Here is a 14,989-nt window from a genome sequence, read left to right as displayed (position 1 = left end):
CCACCACGGTGGCATCGTACGGACAGGCTGGTAAAGCACAGGTGTCCTTCAAAGAAATAGTCACCTTTCCCTTAGGGTTGAAAGTACGCTCTTTTCCTTCTGGGCGTTCGTTCTTTCGCCATGGCAATCTTGGATCTATGGTCGCCGGTGCTGCTCTACTCGGTGGTGCTCTTCGCCGCGATTTATGGGATCTCCTACCAGACGCTCTTCCGCAAATGGAGGGGGATCAAGCGCTACGAGGCGGCGAGCTGCGCGGTGTCGATCATCCACGGCACCACCATCACGGCGCTGGCGGGATACAACGCCTGGCAATCGCCCTGGGATCTGGCAGCCCCCAATTCCGCGACCCAGAACAAGATCCTCGAGTATAGCACCGCGTACTTCCTCGTCGACCTCGCCCACTACCTCCTCGTCGCCCCGGGCGACTACCTCTTCATCCTCCACCACATTGCCACCTCCAGCTACATGATCTCTTGCAGGTACTTCGTCGGCCATGGAGCTCTGTCCGCCATGGCGATGGTGGCCGTGGGCGAGGCCACCAGCCCCTTCCAAAATATCTGGACGATCTGCCGTATGGGTCGCGATATCTCCCCGGCCATGAAGACGGTCTACGAGAGGCTCTCGCCGTTCTTCACTGTCATCTTCACGGTGTTTCGCGTCGGGCTGGGACCTGTGCTGGTGTTCCGGATCAGCAAGTTCTACTTGTCCGGGGCTGCCGATGGAGTGATTCCCAGGCTCCTGGTGCGGTGCTGGATGGCGAAGTCGGCGCTGGCGCTCGTCGGGAGCTTGGTCTGGGTGTACAAGCTGTGGGCCGGATTGATCAAGTTCTATGCGTCCAAGAAACCCGGGACGAAGATCCGGAGAGCGGCGAAGTCTTTCGAGGTGGAGCGGAAGAAGCAGCTTCTCAACGACGAGGCCGTCAAGGAGAATTGATGGAGAGATCTAGACGACGATCTGACTTTGTGTACCATTTTTTCTTGTGATGTACTTTCCCTGTTAATCAATTTGTAAGTCTGGAGTCTGGAAGAGAGGAAAAATCAAATCTTTGTGGGACGATGGCCCGAAAAAATGGCGGAGCTAGCCTGTTTTGATCGAGTGCCTTCGTACAAACAGCGATTGTGTGTCTTTCCAATCCGATCGATCACTCTTTGTCTTTGAGGTAGTCTTGCCTGAAGTGACACACGAGAACTTTTCAATGATGCTACAGAAGAAAACGGGAAGAAACCTGATTTTTCGAGAGAGCTGATAGATTCCTGTTCCAGCCATGAAGATGTTGACACTGAACAGGTTCCAATTGATCTGGGAACACGAAAAGAAAGAAGTTTTCTTTCGTCCAGAGAGGGAAAAGGGACCATACCGGATTGATCACAGTGCTATATCTCGACCAGATTATCCCCGTGCAAGTGACGGCTAGAGCATGAGAAAGGTCATTGAGTCAAGCACAGTAGAGGAAAGAAACACGAGACTCTCACCGCATTGCTGAGGATACGAGATCTTTTCCGGCGGCTTGGAGAAATCCGCAATGTTGGCGAAGGAAATCCCCCACTTGAACGTCGGCGCCCAGAAATGGACTGAGATTTCATCGCGCGAAGAGAGAAAAGAGGGCAGGAGTAAGAATTTCGCAAGCTGGATCCGCAGAGACAAGGAAATGGATGGATCGATCGCTACTTACTTGTCTTGGGACCAGCAGGATGATTCCACAGAGCTGCCACGCGCGACGACATTGGCGCTCCGCTCCTCTAGGGTTAGAACACCCTTACCAATTAGAGCCATCGAATATTCTACGTGTTAATTTTAAACACCCGTGCTTTGACTTTTTAGAAGTCAAATCGTGGTCTAGCATTGACTTCGTTGACTAGCGTTTTCCAGGGCGCTGGACAGCAAAATGTAAGACGCGGCGGAGCTTTTCTGGTCGAGACGAAACAGCCACTCGGCCGATCGCGTCGCCAGATCGATGTTTCCGTGATTCTTGGAAGCGCCCAGCAGCGTCTTCCACCCCAGCACCTCGCCGGGATTCACGATCTTGCTGGTCACCACTTCCTCCGCCTCGCCCAGCCGCCCCGACCTCGCCAGGAGATCCGCCAGGCACGCGAAGTGATCGTCCGTGAGCGCTAGACTGTGATCGCCCGCGATCGCCGAGGCGAGGATCTGCCAGCCCTGATCGACGAGCCCGGCGTGGCTGCACGACGAGAGCACGACCATCAGAGTGATGGCGTCGGGGATCAGCCCCTCGAGTAGCATCGCGTGGAAGGTCCAGATCGCGAGCTTGCCATTGCCGCTCCGGGCGTGGGCCGCGATCATCGCGTTCCAGGTGACCACGTCTCGGTGATCGCTCTCCGCCATGGCGTGGAAGATCCTCGCGGCGCGCTCCAGGCTGCCCGATTTGGCGTAGAGGCTGATGAGCGCGTTGGCGATGATGCGATCGACATGGAGGCCGGCATCCACGACGAGGGCTTGGATGAGATCCACGAAAGAGGCATCGATCGCCGGGATGCTCGAGCAAGCGCCCAAGATCGCAATGAATGTCGCGCGCTCGGGCGTGAATCCTTCCAGGTCCATGGTCCGGAAGAGCTGGATCGCGGCGGTGCCACGATCGTTGTGAGCGTAGCCAGTGATCATCGTGTTCCACGAGATCACATTCCAAGCGGGCATTTTTCTGAAGAGATCGGTGGCACGATCCGGAATTCCATTCAAGAAATAGGCGCACACGATTGAATTCCAAGAGCTAGCATCGCGGTGCTCCATTTCCTCGAAGATCAATCGCGATTCCGCGATGTGCCAGTTCTGGGCATTTGCAGTAAGAAGTGTGTTCCAAGACGCGATGGATTTGAAGCTCACATTCTCTGCGAGAATCGATCTTCCTCGTACCGGATCTCCGCTAGAAACGAATGCCACACTGATGATCGTCCAGGAGGCCAAATCCCTCCCGGGCATCTCCTCCAGGATCGCGATGGCTCGCCCTATTTCCCCAGCCGCGGCATTCGCTTGGATCGCCGAGTTCCACGATGCGATGCTCCATTGCGGCGATCTCTGGAAGAGCAGCATCGCATCGTCCCTGCGCCCATCACTCGCGAATGCGGCAATCATCGTGCTCCAGCTCGAAGCGCTCGCGATCGGCGCTACGTCAAAGAAGTTCTTGGCCTCGTCCAGACGAGAGCTCTCCACAAACGCCTCGAGAACAGCGTCGTATGTCATAGCGTCATGACGTGGCATCCTCTGGAGCAGCCATGTGGCAGCATCCAGCCGCCTGTTGACAGAATATCCTACGATTAAGGTTGTCCACGTGGCGGATGTTTTGCCTGGAATGTGCTGGAATATCTCGACCGCCCCGTCCAGGATGCCATTTTGCGCATATACCGCGAGCATCGTGTTCCAAGAGATGGTGTTCTTCCAGGGCATGAGGGCAAATATTTCTATGGCGTCTTGGACGTAGCCGCTCAATCCAGAGGCGGCGACGACGCAAGTGAAGGTGATGGCGTCGCGCTGAGGCATCAGATCGAATGCGCGCTTGGCATCGGCAAGAGAATCGTTATCGGCGAATGCCGCGACGATCGCGTTCCAGGTAACAACGTTCTTGCGGCGGATCGCGGTGAAACACGCCATAGCTTCTTGCAGCTGGCCGAGATCCGAGCGCAATGTCAGGAGCGTCGTCCAGGAGAAGGCATCCAGCTCTGGCGATTGATCGAAGAATCTCTCGGCCTCGTCGGGATTCCCGTGCCTCGTGTTTGCGGCGATCATCAGGTTCCATGATATTACGCTCCTCTGCGGCATTCTATCGAAGATACTGATCGACTGTGACAGATGCCCGCTCTTGGTATGCGCTTCGAGGATCGCGTTCCACGACACGAGATTGCGCTCCTCCATCTCGGCGAAGATCCTAAATCCCGACTCTGGGTCGAAGCCATCGCCAAAGCTAGTGATCATCGCATTCCATGAGACAACGTCGTGCTGGGGCATACGATCAAACAGGACCATCGCCTCGGCGCTATGCCCGTTTTGGGCATAGGCTGAGACAGTGGCATTCCAGGAGATCACATCCTTCCGGGGCATCGCATCGAAGATCTCCTTGGCTCTCTCCGGATCGCCACTTCGAGCAAACACGCCGAGCATGATGTTCCACGAGAAGGAGTTCCTCCGATCGCCCAGCGCCACGAAAGCTCTCGCGGCATCCTCGACGCTCCCGCAGTTGCCATACATTTGAATCGCGAGATTGGCGAGATAGACGTCGCCAGCGAACCGGGCGTTGGATTGGATCGCCGCGTGGAGTTTCTTCCCGGCCTCGAGAGCTCGATCGGTGCCACAGCTCCTCAATCCAGCTGCGATTCCAGCCTGGGTAGCGTCGATTTCTCCACACCCAGCGAAGAAGCTTCTACAAATCGAGGAGAGAAAAGAATTCGTGCTCAATCGACATGCTGTCATGTAGGTAGTCAGAGATCCGGTACACCATCGCTCAATTATTTTTCAAACCTTACAGAATAAAGTTCTTCGTCAAACCTTACACCTAGAAATCACTGGCGAGCGAGGAAACGAAAAACTTGCCCATTAACTCATTGCACGATCCTTCGTGAGTGAATGAAGCATTTCTTTTACCGAGATAGTTTAGCATGTGGTAGCGTTTGTTTTTACCGAGAACCAGGTAAACTCCAAACCGGGAACGACTCCCTGGCTGACGACACCACGGTGGCGAGAAAGCCCCGTGGCCAATCTTGGCCGTTGGGCGGCGACGAACCAACGGCAGAGCGGCGTGCCAGCTGGACAGTTTGCATGGAGGGCCACGATCTTGCGACGGGGCATCCGACGATGGAGCTCGTTCTTTTCCTTCTAACTTGGGCTATGGGAAGCATAGCAGAGCCCCCTTGTTTGTCGTTTGGGTGTGGGTTTGTTTGTGCATGTAGAGCGAATCGCTAGGGTATCAGGCGTGGTGTTCTTGCGCTGGAGCTAGCTGCCGGCTTGGCTCCGGGCGCCCTGGCAGTGATCAGTGGCACGGCGGGCAACTATTCAAAATCTTGTTCGCTCGTCACGGCGCGATCCGGTTTGGCAGCGAATTCGTTGGAATCGCAAGGGCGTTTTCTTGGATTTCGATGATCCGGCCGGCAACGGCGGCATTTCATCTTGATCCTGATCCCGGGCGGCGGTTTCTGTGAGAAATATTGCGGGGGAGGCGCTGAAATCATCGCGAAGGGCAGGAGCGAGCGAGCGAGCGAGCGATCGAGCTAGCGGAGTGGCTTTAGGAAATATTGGATGAGAATGCAGGTGGATTTTGATCCGGACTACGGCCACACCATGGCTCAGGTCGTCTACTATCTCTCTCGAAATGGCAAAGTGGATTCGCCTCACATGATCGATGTCGCGTTTCACGCTCCGGGGCTTCGATTGCGAGGTAGGAAATCCCTCATTCTTGCGAATGTGTTCTAAGCCGACTATGCAACAGATGTGAAGTTTAGATTGACGGCGTTGCGCGGATGCAGGATGCCAGTGATGTATGCGTGGTCTTTCAAGAGGTAGGCTGCGGCGATGTTCTTTCTTTCGTTCTTGGTCTTCGCTTGCTAATCATGGCGCCGTGAATCTCTTCTAGAATTTACAAAAATACGAGTATCTGGCAAGATGTCTCTGATGACGATTTTGTACTGCCTGTGGCTTCTGGAGAATACGTCCTCAAGGGATCGGAAATCGTCGAAAAGCAAGGTAAGATCTTGTACTAGGCCCAGTTGTGTGATTTTTTTTTGATGTTTCATCGCAGTACCAAAATGTAAGCAGCCGGGCGAAGTACTTCAGAGGAAGTATAGGGGAGCGGAGTCTTGGCTTACAGCTATAGACAGCACCTCGGCAAAGACGTCGAAACCAGAGCCCAATTCCTTCTTGCCGCTGGCGGTGAGAAGATCTTACGAGCAGCCGGCTTGCAAGCAAAAGACGGTGGTTTTGGACAATGGTTTTCCGGAGGACAAACTTAGCGATGGGATTGTGGATTCTGGGGTGAGGTATTCAACGGGAAGCATTCTCCAGGAATCCACCTTTAATGAGTTGAAAGTCTACAGCATAAAGACGCCGGCGGTAATCGATCAGGGGTGCGATGCGACTACTCAAACTGAAGAACAGCGAAGAAAAATGGGCCAGGCTTCTACCGCTACTGCAACAAGCTTTGACTCGAGAATGCCAGGACAGGATACTAAAGTTCCGAGGCAGCAGAAATTGGCACCGGACGAGGTGGTTCTTGGTGTCGATGCTTCTTCGTCGCCCCCAGGAGCTAAGAAACATGGGAAGTCCAAAAGGTTTGTCCCGCATGACAAGGAACCAGAGCATCTCAGGCTGAAGACGAAGAATGGCTCATCGTCTTGGGTGTTTCTACACGTCTTGTCGTATTGCGGGGGTCTTAATACGAAAGATCAGGCAGTGAATCCACCTCTGGCGGCCTCCAAGGACGTTTCATCGGAGTACTCTCCCGATGAGCACAGCAGGGACTTGCGAGCAGATGGAGACAATCCTTTCCTCAGTGATACCTCCAGAGAGACGCAGCAGTCCACTACGGGCGATAGCTTCAATTCCTCAGATGCGTCTGAGGAAGGCCGAGTTCATAAGGTGCCGGCTCTTGTAGATGTGAAGGAGATCCTGAAGCCAACATCTCCATCGCGGGTCAGAGGCTTTTCCTTGCTCGGCAGGTAAAGCATATCAATGTTTGTCTCTATTGGAAGCTAAGCTCATTTGTTTTTCAGGCAGTATGGGAGACTGTCGAAATCCGGGACCTATTGCTCGAGGAACGTCAAATACGACCTGAGCCGGGGAAATGGGCCGCTCAAGTTGGAGCTCAGTTGCTACAGCGCAGAGTGACGAGATTTTCTGTCCAGCATTAAGGTACTCCTGATTGTTAGCCTTGCTTGCTACCTTTAGGTAGATGAGAGGAGCCTTCCCGTCCTCTTTGCAGTTACTAACAGGAACAGTAGAGTTCCTTCAGCAACTGAGCAGAGGACTCTCCTCTCTCCTGTTGTTTCCCAAAGTTGAATCATCATATCCAGCTTCAGGTTGACGTGAAAAAGTCTTGAGTTGGGCTACGTAGTACGACCAGTGTGAATGCTTGGTTGTCACTCCCGCCGCGTACGAGTAGGACGCCTGCCGAGGCATTGTTTAGCGTTGTTTTTCTCCTGCGGATCAAGAGGAGATGCTCTCTAGTAAGTCGGTGTTGTCATGTTGCTAAGAACTGTGTGTTGTCTCTCTCGTTGCCTTGCGGTCCTCGTCTTCCGTTCGCTCGTCCGTGCCTCTTGCCCGCCGTCCTGACGAGTTCCGAGAAATTAATTATGCAAACAGAACACTGGTGCTTGGTTGTGAGTTCCTGCTCTTTGCTTCTCTTTTCTTTTTCTAATTTCTCTCCTTCTCACTGTGGGACGTGACTTATGTCTTGTTTGCATGAACGCACGCGCCGGGTCTCGTGAGAGCTGGCGAGCGGGACAGATAAGCAGCAGCCAGCGCTCAGCTCCCTCCAAAGTGCGTTTCATATTACTGCTCGACAAGACGCATAAGTTTAGGTGGCACTCTCGCTTGTCGAGCCATGATACAAAGACAAAGAGGTAATGGTTTGGCTTTTGTACGTAGGACGGAGACCTTGTTTTTGTTTTTGCATGTATAAAGTCCGCTCCCTGTGTCAGGAATATGTAGAGAGGAGAGCAATTACGGCTGGACGGACGGCTTGGCTCCTGAACAAATTCAAAGTTGCGATCGAAAGGTGCGAGCTTTGTGACAAAGTTTATAGCGCTCAACTGATCAGTGTCAAGTGAAATCCTATTCAGATCAGATCCTTGCAGCCGGGCATCAGCTACTGGCCGTTACAGAGGCGTGCTAGATACGTTATCCTCGTCATTTATTTCCTGCCTCGTTTGTTTAATCCTCCTGGCAGCTGCTGCTACGAACCAAGCGCTCCCCCGGCTACCGCTAGATATGCTACTGAGCGGTAGCCTGCCTCCTGGCCACTGTTGGTGGTCGGAGCCGATGATCCTTCTTTATTTCGGTCTGTAGTGTGTGGTCCACAACACCAGTGACCACCATACATACGGCTCGGTGTCTCTCTCATTCTAAGGTATGTATTTAATCGGCAGATATATATATTTCTCTTTCGGCGTGGGCCTTATGTGCTGCAAAGGCTTTCTATAGGTGGGTCAAGCGTACTGCAAAGGCTTCCGAAGGTCTTCTGGAGTGGAGGTCAGTCTTCTTCCTTTTTGCTGTTTGCCTGCATTTGAGATGGTTGGTTCATCAGACGATTGTATGCTGCTGCCCGTTACATCCAGCTCAGTTTCTTCTTCTTCTTTTGTCTTGTAGTTTTTTTTTTCTTCGCTTCTTTTTGTTTCGTCCTTTCGAATTTTGGTGTTTTCTTCTTTCTGGTCTTCGGATGATGGAAATGTTGGACTTTTTGAAGGTTGTTTTTTCAAGGGGGTCAAGAGTCTTTCCTGGCTGCTGGCTGGCTGGTGAGTGAGAGGTGAGAATAACTTAAGAATTTTTCGATTAAGAAACTGGCAAGCGCTTGTCTGCTTGCGCGAAGCTAATTCCGCGCTGCGTTTTGCTGCAGGAAAAGAACTCATGGTGTCCGGAATCTTAAATTTGCTCGCTCCTGTGCGCCGCGCGGTGGTGTCGAGTGTCGTCAACAGCGGGTAACAAAACATTATAGTTCTTTTCCTTTCGCTATCCTAAAGCTGCTGTGAAAGGTCTGTGTGTGAAGGAAGGCTTTTCTTCGCTCGCTCTCTTGTCTCTTGGAGCGAGCAAAACTTTTCCCGCGAGAAGAGAGGTATGGATTGTTTTACGATTCTTTTCACTGGCGAGATTGTGAGATCGCCGACACTCTGGATTAAAATTCTTGCCAGTGTCGTCCAATCGGTGCCATACAACCAGGCTTGAACAAAGAATGTCCTTTGGATTTTCTTTTGGAGAGAATGTCCTTGTTTACAAAGTTTGGTGTCATCGTCTCCGCGGCGACATTGGGATTTGGGCCAAAACGCGGCCGCGAAAGTCAATCGGGCATGTCAGACAGGAATCTACAAATTACTGTGCAAATCTTTCAAGTTTTATCACGTTTTTTTACTCTCCCCGAGATCAGCGCGAATGTTCCGTACATCTTCTTAAATCTGTAGAAGATGCCCTGGCATCTTTTTGAAAATGTAGGGCTAGGGCATCTCTGTTTTGCTATTTCCTAGGGTTTGTGGATTTTGTTTGGGCGGAGATCGAACCCAGGGCACCTTCGGAGCTCTCAAGCCCTAGATCAGTGAGCGCGAGCTGCCCAGGCGCGAGGACTCCCGCCGCGATGTTGTCGATGGATGTGAACGATTACAAGAGTAAGTCTAGCTGCAGCATTTTCTTTCGTCTAGCTCCAGTTCTCAGCTCTGGGAATTTTTAGAGATTGGAATTGGCCTCACTGGATTCGGGGTGCTCTTCACGTTTCTGGGATTGATCTTCTTCTTCGACAAGGCCCTTCTGGCCATGGGAAACGTGAGCGCAAATCGCAGGAAGAATTGAAGAGTTTTTAATCTTTTGCTTGTTCCTTTGTTGCAGATCTTGTTCTTGTCCGGCGTTACTCTCACGATTGGTCCCAAGTCGACGCTCTTCTTCTTCGCCAAGCGACGCAACTTCAAGGTATGAGAATTCTTCTCCCGCGGCATTTTTCTTCCTTTGTTTTTGCAAGTTTGATCACCGAGCTGCTGCTGCAGGGCACGATATCTTTCCTGGTGGGATTTGTCCTCGTCATCCTCGGATGGCCCGTGGTTGGAATGATCATCGAAGCGTATGGTTTTATCATCCTCTTCAGGTCGGCAAAGTTCTCGAGCCTCGTTTCTCTTCTCACGTAAGAAACTTGTGTTCATGCGCAGTGGCTTCCTCCCGACGGTGGTGGTCTTCTTGTATAGAGTTCCAGTTCTTGGCTGGTTCTTCCAACACCCCTTCTTCGTCTCGGTAAGCTTTATCCGGCTTTCTCCCTCCCGATTTGTGGGAAGTTAACTCTCTCCTCGTTTCAGATTTTCGATCGCTTCCGCTCAAGAAGGGTGCCGGTATAGAAAAGTCGGGTACTTTTGTCATCGATCGAGATTTTGCCTCGTGATATCCCGACATTCTGTATATAAAGTGGCTGATGACGATGGAGCTAAATTGGCTGTACTCTTTGACAAGAAATCCGAATTTGCTGGCTCAAACCATCCTGTTTAGAATCGGAGAACATCAATCTAGAGAATAACAATAAAACAGGATCTTACTTACCTTGGCAGCTACTTTCCAGTTGTTTCGTTTGCATCCTCGAGATCTTTTCTATCTTCCTTGCAGCGCCAGATACCGTGTGCTTTCGGCGAAGCTAGAAACCTCGTTGTCCCGAGCCATCGCCTGCGTCAATTAATGTGGCTTGTGACAACGCAGACACAAATAAGAAAAGCTTTAGCTCAGGAAATCTTAGCTTCCTGAAAACCAAGCAAAGAATCTGCACGCTCGGCAACTTTGACAACGAGGTGTCCAAGGCTCTCTCGATCATCAGCGCCTTGGTTGACTTGTCTTTGTTCTCGTTCTCGATCTCGTCTATGAAAGTTTGCGTCGGGCTTTATACCTGCGTATAAGTGGGATTTCGAAGAGAGTCGGTCCAAGACGCGTAAACTCGTCCCAAAGTGAGTCTGGAGTATCACTTGCGGTGGAAGTTTCAAACGTCTCGGAGTTCGCATCGGCGAGAAGTCTTAGAGGAAAGAAGTTCCGCATAGATCTTCCCCGATGTATAGACAGCGAGTGCTCAGGAACGGCTTGCGTTTTCCAGGAAGGAGGGGTCTTTGTCTCGGATCTATGGATAGATTTCTTCATCCTCAGCTTTAACTCCCGCTTATCCGACAAAGCATTATGAAGACGAATCCAAGTTATCTGACGACTTTTCTGACGCCCAAGTACCGATCACAGCTTCCAGGACATCAAGCACAAGGATTGCCTGCTCCAAGTGAAAGGATCATCAATAAAAGACGAGAAGACTTACTTCAAGACATCACTCATCACAAGGGAAGTTTCAGCTACAAAATCTCCACAAAAGAGAGAAGCTTTGCACAAGACCCTTCTTTCTCCTACCTTCTTTTGGTATTATAATATGTGGCCACATTTCTATGAGCTTGGTGAGGTTATAAGAGTGAATGCATGATGAAGGCGCTTTATGTAGGAAACCACGGCGTCTGTCAAGTCTAGACTGAGAAGAATACTGCTATACTAGAATGATGAGCAGCGGTCGTATTACGCATGGACATACTCTGGCAGGACCACATTAGAGCGAACGATCACACATAAACAACAGATCCTTGACGCGTCTTCACGAAAGTCTTTTAAGTCCGATGCTCTTCATAGCTGCTTGGCTTCCAACGCGTCGGGGCTCTCCTCGCCCGATTTCGCCATGTAGACGATGTAAACATCGCTCTTTTGCTGCAAAATCATGCCATGGATCGATCAGAGCTGCGAGAGGAAAACCCAAGAACAAGAACAAACTCACGGCATTGCCATTGACCTTCCACACCTGCGTGCTTTCCTTTAGCTCCAGTGACGACAGGTTCTCCTATCGTAACTTTGCACTGTTCTTGTCATCAAAGTTGGATGCCTCCCTCGAAAATGGAAGCTTCGAACTGAATTTGGGACGTGGAAGAAATGTTGTGGTTCAAAATATCAGCTTAGACAGTGATAAGGTAAGGATTTTGTGGCTTTTGTGGATAATGTTTTGACTTATGCTCTACTTTTCAAGGTTGCTGCCGTAAATCAGTTCTACGAAAAAGTTTTTGCTACTTTATGGTTGCAAGTTATTCCTATCCGAATTGAAATCTTGCCTGAAAAGGGGTGTTGCTATATATAGCACTCCCATTGTTTTGTTATCTGCTTCAGCATATTAGCAACCTTCTCTTTAGAAAAATGGAAGGAAAAAATTGTATAAATCAGCACAAAAGTGGAAAGAAAGAAAGTTACTACTACGCTTTAGTCACATCCGGTTGCAAGCATTTGTTTCCTGCGATTAAAACACAACAACAAAAAGAAAAACAGCCAATGAAGAAAGTTTCACAACAATGCGTCAAAGCAAACACAACACACGCACAAAGAAAATTTGAGAAGCAATAAAAACAAACAAACAAACAAAAAAAAAAAAAAACCAAACCTACATTGCTTGATGTTTCGATCACCAAACCAGCAATGGAATGCATCAAATCGCATCCTGCCAACCCAGAAAAACCTTCCCTAGCCATTCACTTCTATGAGAACAAACCCTAGCAACCCCGCCAAAATATTTGAAACGTGTTAGGCTGGCGGTGGCGGCGGCGGCGGCGGCGGCGCTTCCATTGGCGGGAGCTCGGGAGGAATCTCTGTGGCGATAATGTTTGGAGGCTTTGGGATGGAATCGCTGGCCGCCACGAACGCGTAGTCTTCGTGCCAAACTTTCTGTGTGTCTCGATCTTTGCCCACCCGGATCATCGTCTCGGCTTCGTCGTGCGTGAAACTCACACCGTGATCGGTCATCGCATCCTGATCACAAGAGTGATGGATACGTACGAGATGGATCGCGCATCCAAATCACTTACGTAGAGATCAGTAGGCTCGATGTAGTCCTGGCTCGGCGGAGATAGAGCCTTGAGAACAAAAGAAAGAGAGAATTCCATCAGAGAAATCCAGCAGTCGAGAATCTTTGCTTACTCGAAGGCATGCGATGAGCTCGTTCTCGGTGTGGCGATACGACAACGATGGATCCGTGGCGAAAACTTCCGCGATCTTCTTCTGGAGATTGTTGATGTCTAGGTGCCCTCTCGTGCAATGCTTTGGATCTTCGTCCTCTCTTGCCTGTTTCCTCGGGAAGATCGGTCAAGAGCGAGGGAGAGAAGAAAGATCGATCCCGTTCATTGGTCCTTTCTTTCTTACCCGGAGAACCACACGCTGGATGTGCTGGTCGGTTGGATTATATCCCAGCGCGCGCACCAACACTGGGACATCCCTGGAAGCAATTGTGGGCCAAAGATCGCCGAGATTCCCCCCGAGACTCACCTCTCATCTACCTCGTTGGGCTTCTTCCTGCCGCCCTTCTTGGCCACGAGATTGAACGCCTTGTGGAGCATCTCCAGCATATCGGCGCCAAGATCGTAGACATACGTCGGCTGTGGCGGCTCGGGCTCCGGCTCAGGCGCCTTCTTCCTCGATCTCGGCGCGTCCTCCGCCATCAAGAACCCTAAAATGCGGGAAAACAAAAACTAGGGCCTGCATGGCATAGTCAAAGAGAACACGTGGCAGAGATCTAGTCAACGATTAAAGCCCGAGTTGACTTTTTGGGGTATTATTTGCTCAGGTAGCTAGAGAACGGCTGTTCTTCCCGACGGCCGCGAAACGACACGGCATTGATCGCGTGGTAGGGCGGAGAAATCTTCACTAGGTAGGGCGCTCGCGAGCGAGCGCCGTGCTGATTAGAAGGTGAGGGATCGATCGATCGATCGATCGATAGGTTGGATTCAGGGTTGTAGCTTCAATCCGGCTCCAAAATTATGAAGGGGAGATCGAGAGGCCGGGTGTGCGGCCACCAGGTATCGGCGCCTCTGGTTCTAGTCTTGTGCGTGCTCGCTTTTCTCGTTGGATACTTCATCCCCGAATTCCAGCAGGTAATCCTTGTAACGAAGCACTCAATTCCATCTTTTTCTTGTACTCCTTTAGCTTCCAGAGGATACAAATCCAGCATTTGCGAATCAAAGACATGAGTTACTCGAGGATGTCACGGTCGCGGAGCACGGTGTGACTGGCGACGATCAATTGTCATTCATACCTTTCCAGGTGAGAGAGTGAGATTATAGATTCTCTTGGACTTCTTTTTGCTTATGCTTAAGTCAGGTACTAAGCTGGACACCTCGAGCTCTTCTCTTCCCGAAATTCGCAAGCCCGGCACAGTGCGAGGCGATCATCAGTCTAGCAAAGACGAAGCTTACGCCATCTTCACTTGCTCTTCGCAAGGGAGAGACGGCCACGGAGACGCAGGACGTAAGAACAAGGTTCTTATCTTCTCTTCCTTCTTTTCTTTTTGCCGGCGCGGTTTCGAGCTTTTGAGACGAGTTTTTCCTGTCATGTAAGGCAGTCATGGCTGCTTCTTGAGCTCCAGGCAAGACAAGACGGGCACACTGGCCTGGGTGGAGGAAAAAATGGCTAAAGCCACGATGATCCCCAAGTCACACGGAGAGGTAAACAGACAAACGATGAAAAGACGAGTTTTAGTTCAAAGCAAACCTTTGCAGGCTTTCAATGTTCTTCGCTACGAGATCGGACAGAAATACAACAGCCACTATGACGTTTTCAATCCTGCGGAATACGGACCTCAGAAGAGCCAACGCGTAAGTCGTCGTCTCAGCTTGGAGTTTCAAGCTGATACGTTTCTCTTATGCAGATGGCTTCCTTTCTTTTGTATCTTTCAGACGTTGAAGAAGGCGGAGAGACGATGTTTCCTTTCGAGGTACCGCTGCTTTCACGTCTTCAAGCTGTTGAATCCATGACTCCTGTTTCCATGTCTAGAATTACGAGCACATGAACGAGAACTACGACTACAAAGAATGCATCGGTTTGAAGGTGAAGCCAAAGCAAGGCGACGCTTTGCTCTTCTATTCCATGTTCCCGAATGGAACGTTTGACAAGGTCAGTCGATCGAAAACGAAGAAATCGCCACTGACATATTGTCGCCGTTGTTAGACTGCATTGCACGGGAGCTGTCCAGTGATTAAAGGCGAGAAATGGGTCGCCACAAAGTGGATCAGGGACAAAGAAGATTGGTCTTGATCAAATTCTTTTTATTCTTGAGGTTGAGAGAAATGGTTTCATCCAGTTTTGCATACAAAGTCACACATTAGTGATGTAGATTAGGCTAAGTATAATTAGATAAACACCCATTAACTAATCATATAGCTAAATAGGTTTTGAACGAAAGAACGTTGGATCAACTGTTCCAACCGTTAGATCTCTGCGCTCGTACGGCCTCCAAGATCCACGCCGGCCGTCGGAT

General features: G+C 50.7%; 7 protein-coding genes across 8 annotated transcripts; 5 read left to right on the top strand and 2 right to left on the bottom strand.

The window, feature by feature from the left end:
* Positions 1–14: 14 nt before the first annotated feature.
* On the top strand, positions 15–1,026 carry LOC112351008 (TLC domain-containing protein At5g14285-like). The gene has a single exon (XM_024688113.1). The coding sequence runs from the start codon at positions 121–123 to the stop codon at positions 931–933; it is 813 nt and encodes a 270-aa protein (XP_024543881.1). The 5' UTR covers positions 15–120; the 3' UTR covers positions 934–1,026.
* LOC9654030 (mitochondrial pyruvate carrier 4) lies at positions 1,024–1,782 on the bottom strand. The gene is made up of 5 exons (XM_002982950.2): positions 1,673–1,782; positions 1,473–1,571; positions 1,358–1,410; positions 1,226–1,299; positions 1,024–1,169 (listed from the first exon to the last, which is right to left on the bottom strand). Exons 1-5 carry the CDS (start codon positions 1,722–1,724, stop codon positions 1,142–1,144), a joined length of 306 nt encoding a protein of 101 aa, XP_002982996.1. The 5' UTR covers positions 1,725–1,782; the 3' UTR covers positions 1,024–1,141.
* A 54-nt stretch (positions 1,783–1,836) lies between these two features.
* LOC9654292 (pentatricopeptide repeat-containing protein At2g35030, mitochondrial) lies at positions 1,837–4,419 on the bottom strand. The gene has a single exon (XM_024688030.1). The coding sequence runs from the start codon at positions 4,417–4,419 to the stop codon at positions 1,837–1,839; it is 2,583 nt and encodes an 860-aa protein (XP_024543798.1).
* A 452-nt stretch (positions 4,420–4,871) lies between these two features.
* Positions 4,872–7,030, top strand: LOC112351024. Of its 2 annotated transcripts, none has more exons than XM_024688154.1 (5): positions 4,872–5,380; positions 5,432–5,501; positions 5,576–5,685; positions 5,741–6,656; positions 6,715–7,030. In XM_024688154.1, exons 1-5 carry the CDS (start codon positions 5,242–5,244, stop codon positions 6,770–6,772), a joined length of 1,293 nt encoding a protein of 430 aa, XP_024543922.1. In that variant the 5' UTR covers positions 4,872–5,241; the 3' UTR covers positions 6,773–7,030. The 2 variants fall into 2 exon arrangements, with proteins under 2 accessions (XP_024543922.1, XP_024543921.1); XM_024688153.1 differs by having other exon boundaries at positions 6,711–7,030.
* Positions 7,031–8,507: 1,477 nt separating this feature from the next.
* Positions 8,508–9,136, top strand: LOC112351025. The gene is made up of 3 exons (XM_024688156.1): positions 8,508–8,633; positions 8,688–8,767; positions 8,844–9,136. The coding sequence occupies exons 1-3, from the start codon at positions 8,563–8,565 to the stop codon at positions 9,131–9,133; spliced, it is 441 nt and encodes a 146-aa protein (XP_024543924.1). The 5' UTR covers positions 8,508–8,562; the 3' UTR covers positions 9,134–9,136.
* Positions 9,137–9,185: 49 nt separating this feature from the next.
* LOC9654029 (vesicle transport protein GOT1) lies at positions 9,186–10,223 on the top strand. Its single transcript, XM_002983059.2, has 6 exons — positions 9,186–9,311; positions 9,374–9,465; positions 9,529–9,609; positions 9,684–9,781; positions 9,843–9,924; positions 9,987–10,223. Exons 1-6 carry the CDS (start codon positions 9,281–9,283, stop codon positions 10,023–10,025), a joined length of 423 nt encoding a protein of 140 aa, XP_002983105.1. The 5' UTR covers positions 9,186–9,280; the 3' UTR covers positions 10,026–10,223.
* Positions 10,224–13,296: 3,073 nt separating this feature from the next.
* Positions 13,297–14,913, top strand: LOC9654290 (probable prolyl 4-hydroxylase 9). The gene is made up of 8 exons (XM_024688159.1): positions 13,297–13,607; positions 13,660–13,776; positions 13,834–13,991; positions 14,075–14,177; positions 14,232–14,327; positions 14,381–14,446; positions 14,506–14,625; positions 14,680–14,913. Exons 1-8 carry the CDS (start codon positions 13,494–13,496, stop codon positions 14,764–14,766), a joined length of 861 nt encoding a protein of 286 aa, XP_024543927.1. The 5' UTR covers positions 13,297–13,493; the 3' UTR covers positions 14,767–14,913.
* The last annotated feature ends 76 nt before the right edge of the window (positions 14,914–14,989 follow it).

The sequence above is a fragment of the Selaginella moellendorffii genome, unplaced genomic scaffold (assembly GCF_000143415.4).
Source record: "Selaginella moellendorffii unplaced genomic scaffold, v1.0 SELMOscaffold_56, whole genome shotgun sequence".
In the NCBI taxonomy this organism is placed as follows: domain Eukaryota; kingdom Viridiplantae; phylum Streptophyta; class Lycopodiopsida; order Selaginellales; family Selaginellaceae; genus Selaginella; species Selaginella moellendorffii.
Note: the sequence above shows the minus strand (reverse complement) of the source record. Positions and strands in the feature narration are given on the sequence as shown.